Source organism: Nicotiana attenuata, chromosome 7 (genome assembly GCF_001879085.1).
Source record: "Nicotiana attenuata strain UT chromosome 7, NIATTr2, whole genome shotgun sequence".
Lineage (NCBI taxonomy): Eukaryota > Viridiplantae > Streptophyta > Magnoliopsida > Solanales > Solanaceae > Nicotiana > Nicotiana attenuata.
In genome coordinates, this window is record NC_031995.1 from 68,354,956 (window position 1) to 68,368,301 (window position 13,346).

The following is a 13,346-nucleotide window of genomic DNA, read 5'->3' on the forward strand; positions in this document are numbered from 1 at the left end:
TCATTCCATACCACCTGAGTATGTCGAAAGTCTCTTTCAGATGATCGATGTGATCCTCTCCCTTTTTGAACTTGACTAGCATGTAATCTATATACACTTCCATTGTTTTACCGAGCTGATCCTTGAACATCTTTTTCACTAGCCTTTGATAAGTCGATCTTGCGTTCTTTAGTCCAAAAGGCATGACCCTGTGGCAATACTTTCCTTGGTGGGTTATGAACGTGGTCTTTTCCTGATCTTCTTCTTCCATGAGGATCTGATTATAGCATGAGTAAGCGTCCAAGAAACTTAGTAAGCTTCCAAGAAACTTAGTAGCTCATGCCCGGCCATTGCTTCGATGAGTTCGTCGATGCGAGGCAACGGGAACGAATTCTTTGGGCATGCTTTGTCCAAATCTATAAAATCTATGCACATCCGCCATTTCCGATTCTTCTTTTTAACCATGACCATGTTGGTGATCCACTTAGGGTACTTCGATTCCATGATGGAACCATTTTCTAACAGTTTTTCCACTTCATCGCACACTGCATCATTAATGGAAGAGTTGAATTTATGCCTGAACCGCCTCATTAGGGGGTGGAACGGGTCAATGTTTAATTTGTGCGTGGCGGTTTCCTTTGGGATTCCTGGCATATCTGCATGGCTGAAAGCAAACAAATCTGCATTAGCTGTTAGGAATTGACTGAATTTACCTGGTTCCCGAAGTTTGCAACCGATATAGGCTTTCTTGCTATGGTCGTTGTGGATCAATTGAACGAGGTAGAGGTCTTCTATGGTCGATCATGAAACTTCGACTATGTCGGGGTCTTTGATGCCATCCCCAGTCTCGTCATGCTCCAACCTCGACCCTGCTGATTGCAAAGCCTCTTTTTCTTTGTCCTTTCTTTGTTGGGTGGTTGTGTTGTCTAAGGCAATGCGGTAGCACTCCCGGGATGTACGTTGTTCTCCTAGTATGCTGAATATTCCCCATGAAGTTGGGAATTTGATGACTTGGTATAAGCTGGAGGGGACGACTTTCATGGGATGTATCCACGGTCGTCCCACTATAGCATTGTACGCGATGTCTTGGTCCATGATGTGGAATTTTGTTTCCAGATTTACGCCACCGGCCAAAACAGGGAGTGTAATTTCCCCTGATGTACGCTCAACTGCATTGCTAAAAACAGTTAGCGTAATGCAGCGCAGTACTATCTTATCCTTGAGTTTCATTTGGGTAAGCACTCGGGGATGGATAATGCACGCGTCGTTCCTGTCATCTACCATAATGCATTTAACATCGATATCTAAAATTCGTAAAGTAATAACGAGGGCATCATTATGAGATTAGGCAAACAGTCGACGTCCGACTTGTCGAAGATGATACTTTCTACGAGTTCGTCGTACCATTCGCGGGTGATAGCTCAATTTAGTTTGTGGGTAGTGGTGAACTTCATGCTGTTGATAGAGGCGTCATCACTACTGCCGATGATCATGTTGATGGTACGAGCTGGTGAGGGTGGCTTAGGCCGTCCTTGGTGTTCGCTTCCTTTGGCGAAATTGGTTCCTCCCCTATCTCTTTGCAGCTCTTAACGTGCCCTTGTCGCAACATATTCACAACTTTTTGCTTCAGGGCGATGTAATTTTCAGTTTTGTGTCGTCGTTCCTGGTGGAACTTACAGAGGGCATCGTACTCTCTGGTCTTTGGGTCCGATCTCATCTTTGGCGGCCACTTCACTTTTGGTCTGAGCTTCTCCAGGGCGTAGACTATCTCTGCTGGTGACATACAAAAATTGTGAGTAGATAATATGGGAGGCATACCTCTTTCGTTCCGATGAGTTCCTATCCTTGGTCTGGACGGGCCTTCTTCATAGCGGGGGGAGGGCGCAACTGCCGTTCAGAGATACAGTTGATGTCATTCCCTATTAGGTTGCGGAATTGGGTGATCCCTTCTTCGATCTTTTCTGGATTCAGCTTGTACCGAGGTTAGTCAAGTGAGTTGGTCCATTGAGGTCGTCCTCTTCTGCTCGGACCTCGGCACAATAAGCATTGTGGATCTCATCCCAAGTGGTTGGGGGATACTTTATCAACTGACTCAACAATTTTCTAGTTGCTCTTGAACCATCTCTATTCAGCTGAAAAGCTGCGACCGCCATCCCTTCGGATACGTTTGCCAGACTCATCCTTAGCCGGTTGAACCGGGCGAGGAAGTCCCTCAGTCCCTCTCCCAGAGATTGTTTAATGGCAAATATGTCGTTCACTCTCGCCTCGGCCTATTTGGCTTCGGCGTAGGGCTTACGAACTTGTCATCCATTTCTTTAAAAGTTTCTATGGAGCGTGGTGGTAGCTACGAGTACCATGTTAACGCCTCTCCTGCGAAGGTTTCGCTGAACTTCTTTAGCGAAATAGAAGACACCTATTCTTTGGCGAGGTCATTTCCTTTTATGGCGGTGATGTAATGCACATGATCTTTAGGGTCGGTCGTGCCGTTGTATATCCTGAGGTAGGGCGGCATTTTGAAGGTTTTTGGTATGACATGTGGTGCTGCATCATCACTCTGTGGTTGCTCGACGAACCGGCCGGCGTCCCTCTTCGGCAAGAGTTTAGGAGCGCCCAGTATTTTATCGAGCCTTTCTTGGTGTTCTTTCATTTGATCTCGAAGCGCCTTGTTTTCATTCTCCATTTCTTCCATCCTTTATAGGATAGCCGCGAGGGTGTTTCTACCTACACTGTCAATGACATTGTGAGTAATACCTGTCATTAAAGGGGGGTGGGTTGCATTGCTCGTCTATTTGGTGTGTCATGCAAGTCCTTACGGTTTCTACAGTCGTGCCTGGAGCGGGCTTGTTGAGGGCACTTGTTAGTGTGTCAGTTAGCCACGCTTCGAGGAGCTTCTTCATAGCTGGGGGCATACCTTCCTCCACAGACGTGGTGGCTCTTTTGACATGGGATTTTGTTATGATACAATGGGGGGGGGGGGGGGGTTGATGACAACGGACCTGTTTCTACCTTGTAGAAAACTAAGTCCATTTCATTGTAAATAGAGTAGTTTTATTTCATGTACTTCCATTATGTTCCTCTAGCTTTGTTAGGTATACTACTGTAACTTTGGTTTTTTTAAGCACTATTAGGGCGGATCAAGCAATCAAACTTTCTAGCAAGTAAACAATTCTCTGTACTGGTGTCTCTCCCCCTCGACACCGTGTTGCTTTTCTGTAATAGCTTTCATTAATACAATCAAGCTTTCTTTCATTCTCAATTCTCATTTCTGTTCTCTCAATTGCTCTTGACATTGGTTTTTCCGTACGGCACTAACAATCTCGTCTAGCGTACGTGTTGATACCCAATTTTTCCCTATATATTTTTAATATGCATAAATACTTTCAAAATAGCATATATATGCATATATAAGCATGCACAAGGTTTTTATAATTTTTCTATATTTTTAGAGATTTTAAATTGATTTATTTCCTTCCCCTGTTTCTCATAAAATCCCCAATAATTATCCCTCAAATTATTGTTGTGGTAATTCAGTCATCTAAATTCTATATTTATGCCAAAATATTGTTAAAATATTTTTAGTGCTTTTTTATAATTGCAATTTTGCGTTTTAAAAGTTAATTTGCATATAATTGCGATATTATCCTTATTAATGTACAATTACATTTTATATGCATAAAATGAGCTTCTATATTTTTAAAATGTTAAATATCTGTTTTAGATCTTTTTAGTACACAAAATTATTTTTAGAAATCATTTATTATTTATTATAAATTATATAGGGTTAAATTGGTTATTTAAAACCTAGCCAGATTGCATTTCAATTTTAGCCTCAATTTTAACCCAACCCCAGCCCACTTCCTAATCGAATTACCCGACCCAGGCCCCAAACACATCCTACCCGACCCAAAACCCATCAGATCCTGGCCGTTGATCTGAAAGATCAACGACCCGTATCGTTTCTTGCCTTTTTTGAATCTAAACCACTCCCAACCCTAATCATTTTCCTACATCCGCCGCCCTAATATCCTCTCCTCTCTCAGTACACTCTCAACCTAACCCTAGCCTCTTCAAGGGCGCGCGGCGGCTCTCTCGGAGTCATCTCCGGGCTCTCATCGTTCCCTAAGCCTCCAATGGCTTCTCTCATGCCAATCCTGCCTTCTCTAAGGTCTTCAAGGGTCCAGGGCCATGCCGACTTGCATCTAGGGTTCGTCACATTGCCTGTTTTGCTACTCTAGTGTGATTTCAAGCAAAATCACGTTGTATTTGCAACGATCCTTGGGTTTTCTAAGCAGGTTTCTTTCATCTCTATATGGGTTTCTTCTGAACCCTAAATTTCTTCCATATATCTTAGATCTGTATAGATCTGGACGATTTGAGTTGGTTTCTTTAATGTTTTACACTTGTCCTTAGATACTTTACAAGATTCGTTGATTTCAAGTATTTTTCACCTTCTTTAAAATAAGGGTTTCAGAACTTCTTTTACAAATTGGTTTAACTGATTCTTTGTGTTTAAACTTATTTCTTGTATTATTTTACTGATTCTATGAGTTTATCACATCTTTAACTCGTGTATGTTTGAAAGCCCTGATTTTCTAGGTTTTTCGTTTTGGTTTCTTACTGCCTGTTCTGTTTGAGTTTCGTGTGACTATCGTCGCTCGAATAGTTTCTTACTGGAGTTTTTAGCCTAGCTTCATCAAACTCTATGTGTTTGTGTTATCCTTGACTATTCAGACTTGGCCTCTTTGCTTGCTATGTCTGGATTATTCCTATCTTACTCTATTTATATGCTAAAACACTGACTCATGACTTTCTCCTTGATTGATTCTGGATCCCTGTTTTCAATGGTTTGATTGGATATTCCTTCCTTTAAACCTTCGATTCCTACCCTTTCTATTCAATTTGATTGATGCTCTACTGTCGCATTGGTACTTATTATACTAACTATCTCCTTTAATTAGAGTTTTTTGAACTTAGCCCTAATTTTTTTACCTATACTTAATATATTTGAAATCTTTCCTTTATTGTTCGTCACATTGAATTCTTTCCTTAATTGTTACTTTTTTACCGTTTGAAACGATTCTTAATTAAGGAGTCGTGTATAATTTGCTCTAATTGGGTTCTGATTCCATAATTACTATACTATTGTGATTCCTTTGCCTTATTTTACCTGTTCGAACTATAATATACATACTTCTTATTACCAAGGACACGAGACGTGGTTCCAAAACTCCATTCTTACACCTAAAGCTTTCTGCTCTTTTTTGTGTAGCTACCTACTGTCTAAAGTCAGCCGGTTGCAAGCCAAGGCTAACTGCTGGTCTTCTGTTCACTTTGTGTTTAACTATCCCCTTACGGTATGTCCTGATTTTAATTCAAGTGCCCACCAACTATCTTCTGTCCTATTACTATCAATTTGTATGTTTTCTAAGAGCTTTCTAATCTATGGTTTGTTGTTCAACTTTGCAATTACATGTCTATTCATGTCTTCATTGTTGCTGCCTATATACCCCTTTTAGGATCCCTTCTAGTGTGCCCCAAATGGTGATAATGTTACTCCTGATTCTTGCATGACCCTTCCTGTATGAGTAATTGGCTATCTAAGCTATGATTCTGTATTAACTCTAGGAGTTCATGCTACTCTAAAAAGCCCTTGACCCTTTAAGTCCTCTGAGTTCTGAACCTATGTGCTATCTGTGCTTATTATGTAGCCCTATGCTTACCCCAAATCCCCATTACCCTTGAGTGGATGTGTGTACCTGTTTGATTCCATGTATTAGAAGTGCTGATAGAACTCCTTCTAGTTCTGTATTTTGGTCTGATTGATTGTTGGTCACCTTATCCTTTTCTAAATTGTCTTATTCAATAACTCCCTATGTATTTTTACAAAATTATTTCAAGCAAAACTCTCTTAACACTGTTTCCCTACTGAAACCTTTTTCAAATTGTGTCAAGCACTCTCACTTTACTCCTAAGTCACTAGGTTCTGCCCCCTCCAGTGTGTGTACTACTTTGGGATCCTCTTGAGAACCCTCTGAACTCTGGCACATTGAGGCTGGCCCTTCCGCGCTGCACTTACTCAATTTGGTTACAAAGTCTAGGTGTGAGCACTGCTCGGGGATTCTTGAGATCCTTAGGGAACTCTGACGCACCTAGACAATGATATTGTCTATGAAATTGGCATTTGTGGCTATTGGAGGTCTTGGGAAATCAATTGGGCCTGCTTCAGGCTCCCTATAGTGTAACTTCTTCTTTTCCTTTTTATCTACTTATGTAATTCATTCATCTGGTTTGTAATAATTTGTAAACGAATATTGGGGTGACTAGTGAAAAAGGGTGGGTAGTTACATATTTGTGGGTTAAATGGGTAGAAATGATGCCTATAATTTTATATGTTTGCCTTACCATGTTAGAAATCATGCCTATAGGTCTCAAATGGGTCCAATAATAGAAATCATGTTTATAGGTCTTAAAATCAACTTCACAAGTAGATGACATGCCTATAGGATATGATCCAGTTCAACTTCTGTTTTCATTTTGTTATCATTCCTACAAGTTTCCAACATCAGCTCTTAACAATTAGATACCATGCCTATAGGGAACAACGTCAGAAATTCTGCCTATAGATCTAAAATCAGTTTAGTTTAAATAAGTTAATCTACTTCATGATTAGTTTACTTCGAAATTAGTCTAATTAGTGGTTTGTTTTCCCTGAAATGAATTCTTTCGAGTATTGCCCTAATTCACTATTAGAAAGCATGCCTATAGGAACTCAAGAGTCTGTTTTAAAACCTGTCCACTATTTTTACTATGTCAAACGTAGTCATCATGCTCTTAGGACACCACTATTTAGCGTGTAGGCAAGCCTATAGGGCGTTTTCAAATCCTGCAGCTCTGAAACTGTTCCTGCTACTTAATGTTGTTCTGATTTAGCAGGCTTAAAATCAGTAGGCAAACTGATAGGGCCATTGCTTCTGAGTTTACAAACTGCATATCTCATGTGTTCCGATATTCGCCTAGACATCATGTCTTAGGATACTGTTTAATATTATTGCCCTTATTTGTGTTTGAGTCGTGCAGTTTACACGCATTATCTGTGGAGTGAACTTGAGCCTCTAATTGCTTCTTTTCTGCCTTATGTGCTAAGGTCCTCTTTGTTCTTTCCTGTCGCCTTAGAATTTTCTCCTTTTAAGCACCTTAGGGGTCGTCTAGAACTGCCCAGATTTAGAGGTCCTAAAATACCTCCAGGGCCACAAGGAAGGGACGGGTAATGCATGCATAGGCATCGTCAAGCTTACTAGCATGCTTTAGGCTATGACCACGGGGTGGGAAAGGTAGATATGGGATATGATGACTACACGCTAATATCACGTGTAGCCCCTCATTGAGGAGTGTTTACCGGACATTGTGTGGGATGATCCTGTAGGCTAACCAACCTAGGACCCCTCCTTCCCAAATTCCCTTTGTCTAAGACTTTACTTTTTATATATATATTGTACACAACTTGTTCAAACCCTTTGTCCTACTATTTGTGTTATACAACGTCCAACGTGCTTTACTTGCAAACTATTTGATTAAACTACTTATTTGTTAATGGACTAATTCGTAAGTATAAGTTCGGCCGGGACCCACCATTGTGGACCGCGAGGGGTGCCTAACACCTTCCCCTCAAGGTTATTTCGAGCCCTTATCTTAAATTTCTGGTAATGCAAACTGGTCTAGGAGTTAATCGCTCTAGGTGCCCTAACGCACCATAATCCGTTAGGTGGCGACTCTTCAAATACCCAACTCCCAAAACGAAATGAGTTATTACCCCCCATGAATATCGAAACCCGAACTTTCTCCGTGGAGAGAAAAAAGGGGGCGCGACAGCATGGCGACTCTGCTGGGGATACCTTTCGGCTCTTACCATAACGAACTTATCTTTTTACAAATTAGTCTAAGCATGCTTTATCCCGTACCCTTCTCCCTTATTTGAATTTAACTGTCCATTTTTTTAAGCGTTTATGGTTCTTTATCCCTAAAACTGACTTGTCTCTTTGTTTTCTTTTTCCCTGTTACTGTCTTCCAATTATTTAAATGTTGTATTTATTTTTCCCTACGTGCAAATACTTGACTACATGTTATTAATTGCTGCATAAATCATGCTCCACATCATACTCCACTCGTGCGTATCAAATCCTGTAGCAACACTTTAATGAGTGGTTGCGCTCTTCCTATTTACTACCCTTAAATTCGGAAAGGCTTATTTGCGGTAAAACTAGTCGATCAGCGGTGCAGTCGACGGCTCCGTGCCTTCCCCCCTCGAGTTGTCCGCTTGAGGGTACTAGTCTAAAACCCCATAGAAACCTTACTCTGGTTAAAATTGTGCATGCATCATGGTCAAACCTAGTCGGATCAGTTATGTTGTCCACATACTGATCCTTTAAGATAAGCCTTATCCAAAATCCATTGGGTTTTCCATAATCCAAACAGACGAACCATGTTTTGTGCATTAATTTGGAGAACTAAATGTCGATATGCTGATCATAAATGTATAAATAGTCGAGTCTGGTGGGGGTAAGGCCTAAACCTTTTGTTTTGCAGAAAATGAGGCACGAGGTCCCCAGCTTCGGTATGGTTAGCACACCCTCACTCTTGCTAGACTACTGGAGGAATCTTCTATCAGATGACCAAATCAATGAAAGGAAAGAGAGGGCCGCCAAATCTAGCGAGAAGCTGGAATATCTGGAATACAGCCTGTTGGAATTGGAAGGGAAAGTGAGGAAGAGAGTCACCGACTGCCAGAACGCTGAGGGAAACGAAGGAGAGCATTTGGCAAAGGCATTCTTACTAATGAGCCTACGCGAACTGGGGGATTTGATTGACAAGAGCATTCAGCCTGAAGAAAGTCCTTCCGAGACCAAATAGATTAGGTTTACTTGCTTTTCAAATGTAATAAGGCCAAGTGCCAGTAGTGACTTATTTTATTAGTGTCATTTTGGGATTCGTCTATTTTTACATTATGAAATAAAGCATTTATTGGCATCTAAAGTTCTCCAAATCTATTTGTCGCTAGGCCTACCTCGGGCGCAACGAGGCTCCCAAATTAGGACACGAATTTACATTCTCGCAATATGTGTTTAAATACATACTGGCATCATCAGCATACCTAAAGGTCCTCCACATCCTCCTCTTCCAAGTGATCCTAAAAGCAAAGGAAAAGTCAGAATAAATGATACAATGCAGTGCAATAGTTGAGGAAGAGTAGGAAGAAGGCCTCACTATTCAGACCATGGAGAAGGGAGTTGTTCTCAGGAACTGGACCGCCACACCATCCCGGGCCCGCCGAGTCCCTGGGTAGCTAGGCAGATTTTATTTTGCAGCCACTCTAGGCATTTAAAATTTTTAGTAACATTGTTTTGAAGACTTGTGCTGTTTCAAAATAAATGCTCGATTCATCGAGCCGTATTTGTCTTGATGTTGTTTAAATTTAATCAAATGCATTTGCTCTTTATTATTCATTACTTTTTTTTACACTTTTCCTTTCTACAACGATATTATTACTTTTCCTGATGAACCAATGACTGTGACATGTAATGAGGCAACGTAACATGAGGATAGTGATTCGGATGAAGAAGACGAGATACCCGAGGAAGTTGTCAGGGAGGTGGAAAACTTTGAGAATAAGCCTAAGTCCAACCTGGACGAGACCGAAGCAGTAAATTTGGGAGACGCTGAGAGCGTCAAGGAGACACGCATCAGCATTCACTTGTCACCAACAGAGAAGGAGGAATACATTCGTTTCCTAAAAGAATATGAGGACATTTCTGCATGTTCATACGACGATATGACCGGTTTAAGCACATCTATAGTGGCTCACAAGTTGCCCATTAATCCCATGTGTTCGCCAGTCAAGCAAAAACTCCGAAAGTTCAAACCAGACATGAGCCTGAAAATCAAGGAGGAAGTTACCAAGCAAATCAAAGCCAAGGTTCTCAGGGTGGTCGAATATCCAACCTGGTTAGCTAACATTGTGCCAGTTCCAAAGAAGGACGGGAAGGTCAGAGTATGTGTTGACTATCGGGATTTAAATAGAGCAAGTCCCGAGGACGACTTCCCGCTGCCGAATATACACATCCTGATCGATAACTGCGCCAGGCATGAACTCCAACCCTTTGTAGATTGCTTCGCAGGTTATCACCAGATTTGGATGGATGAAGAAGATGCAGAGAAGACAACTTTTATTATAGCATGGGGTGTATATTGCTACAAGATGATGCCGTTCGGTTTGAAGAACGCTGGGGCCATTTACATTAGAACCATGACAACCATCTTCCATGATATGATACACAAGGAAATAGAGGTGTATGTGGACGATGTCATTATCAAATCCAAGAGGGTCGCAGATCACATAGAATACTTGAGGAAGTTCTTTGACAGGCTAAGGAGGTACAACTTGAAACTGAACCCCGAAAAATGTGCATTCGGGGTTCCCGTAGGAAACTTATTGGGATTCATTGTCAGTCGTCGAGGGATCGAGCTGGATCCATCTAAAGTCAAAGCAATTCAGGAGTTGCCACCACCTAAGAGCAAAAAGGATGTGATGAGCTTCCTAGGACGTCTCTACTATATCAGTCGCTTCATAGCACAGTCCACAGTCATATGTGAACCCATCTTCAAGATGCTGAAACAAGCTGGACAGAGGATTGTCCGAAAGCTTTTGACAAGATCAAGGAATATCTGTCCACACCACCAGTTCTTGTCCCGCCAGAACCAGGATGAACTTTGCTACTCTATCTATCTGTATTAGATAGAGCCTTCGGATGTGTTTTGGGACAACATGACAAGATAGGAAGAAAGGAGCAAGCCATATATTACCTGAGTAAGAAGTTTACACCTTACAAAGCACGGTACTCTCTGCTTGAACGCACTTGCTGTGCTTTGACCTGGACGGCCCAGAAATTGAGGCATTACTTCTGTGCCTACACCACATACCTCATATCCAGGATGGACCCTCTGAAGTATATCTTTCAGAAGCCCATGCCAACCGGGAAGTTAGCCAAGTGGCAGATACTGTTAAGCGAGTTTGATATCATCTACGTAACTCAAAAGGCGGTCAAAGGGCAAGCATTGGCAGATCACCTTGCTAAAAATCCAGTAGGAGGAGAATACGAACCTTTGAAAACGTATTTTCCTGATGAAGAAGTATCATTCGTAGGGGAGGACATTGCCGAAGCATATGACGGTTGGAGGATGTTCTTTGACGGAGCCGTAAATTTCAAAGGAGTGGGCATTGGAGCAGTTTTGGTATCAGAAACGGGTCAGCATTATCCGGTATCTGCTAAACTCAGATTTCCCTACACTAACAACATGGCGGAATATGAAGCCTGCATACTAGGGTTCAACATGGCAATCGACATGAACGTTCAGGAGTTGCTGGTGATCGGTGATTCAGATTTGCTTGTGCACCAAGTACAAGGAGAGTGGGCCACCAAGAATTCCAAGATATTGCCATATCTGTATCATGTGCTGGAATTGAGAAAGAGGTTTACAAAGGTAGAATTCCGACATGTGCCCAGAATTCAGAATGAGTTTGCCGACGCATTGGCCACCTTGTCATCCATGATACAACATCCAGATAAGAACTACATTGATCCCATTCCGGTGAGGATCCATAATCAGTCGGCATATTGTGCTCATGTCGAGGAAGAAGCAGATGGAAAGCCTTGGTTCCATGACATCAAAGAATACTTATCAAAAGGAGAATACCCGGAGCATGCAAATCACACTCAGAAACGCACGCTCCGGAGATTGTCAAATAACTTCTTTCACACCGGAGGGAACTTGTACAGAAGAACTCCTGATTTGGGTTTACTAAGATGTGTTGACGCGAAGGAAGCTTCTAAGCTACTTGAGGATGTGCATGCTGGGACCTGTGGCCTACACATGAATGGTTTCGTCTTGGCTAAGAAGATACTCAGGGCGGTTACTTTTGTATGACCATGGAGACGGATTGCATCCAGTATGTCCGCAAATGCTTTCAATGTCAAGTGCATGCCGATATGATAAAAGTGCCGCCAAACGAGCTTAATGCAACAAGCTCACCCTGGCCGTGCGCCGCTTGGGGAATGGATGTTATTGGTCCGATTGAGCCCACTGCTTCAAATGGACACAGGTTTATTCTGGTAGCCATTGATTACTTCACAAAATGGGTAGAGGCCGCATCTTACAAAGTTGTAACCAAGAAAGTCGTGCAGATTTTGTCAAGGATCGTATTGTGTGCCAATTCGGAGTTCCCGAGTCCATTATTACTGACAACGCCGCCAATCTCCACAGTGATCTAATGAAAGCTATATGTGAAGCCTTCAAAATCAAGCACAAGAATTCCACAGCCTACAGGCCTCAAATGAACGGAGCCGTGGAAACCGCCAACAAAAACATCAAGAAGATACTAAGGAAAATGGTAGAGAACCACAAACAATGGCATGAGAAGTTACCCTTTGTCCTGTTCGGGTACCGCACCACGGTTCGCACATCAACCGGGGCAACTCCATACATGTTGGTTTATGGTGCCGAGGCTGTCATCCCAGCCGAGGTGGAGATTCCTTCTTTAAGAATCATACAGGAAGCTGAACTCAGCGATGCAGAGCGGATAAAGAGTCACTATGAACAATTGTCCCTTATCGATGGAAAGAGGATGAACGCAGTATGTCACGACCAACTTTATCAGAACAGAATGTCCAGAGCTTTCAACAAAAGGGTCAAACCAAGACAGTTCGCACCAGGGCAGCTGGTATTGAAGAAAATCTTCCCGCATCAAGATGTAGCCAAAGGGAAATTCTCTCCCAACTGGCGGGGTCTATACATGGTCCATAGGGTGCTAACAGGAGGAGCACTCATACTTGCATAAATGGAGGGGGAATCTGGCCAAAACCAATCAATTCAGACGCAGTCAAGAGATACTATGCCTAGATTATTTCACATTTCTTTTCTGATGTAATTGAACTACGCTTGACCTGATTCCCGTTTAAGAGGGGATACGTAGGCAGCCTTATGAGGTCCGGTCATATCATAATAAAATTTTCATTTCCCCCAAGATCAGAAACTGGGGCAAAAATTTGAGGAGGGTCCTCAAAATTCCGGAGCAAGTCCAGCCAACGCCAACAGGTGTCAGACGGTCAACAATCAGTTAAGGAAACTGGGGCAGAATTTTGAGAAGGATTCTCAAAATTCCGAAAAGACTCAGCAAGGCTTATTATCCGCAAACGATCAAAAGATCATCTACCAAACTGGGGCAGAATTTTGAGGAGGACCCTCAAAATTCCAATATGGGAGAGCTACAATGCCTTTGAGATGTGTTACAGTCACTAGTTCATCAAAATTACTTG

General features: G+C 42.1%; 1 protein-coding gene across 1 annotated transcript; it reads right to left on the reverse strand.

The window, feature by feature from the left end:
* Positions 289 to 1,263, reverse strand: LOC109230132. The gene is made up of 2 exons (XM_019395659.1): positions 842 to 1,263; positions 289 to 643 (listed from the first exon to the last, which is right to left on the reverse strand). Exons 1-2 carry the CDS (start codon positions 1,261 to 1,263, stop codon positions 289 to 291), a joined length of 777 nt encoding a protein of 258 aa, XP_019251204.1.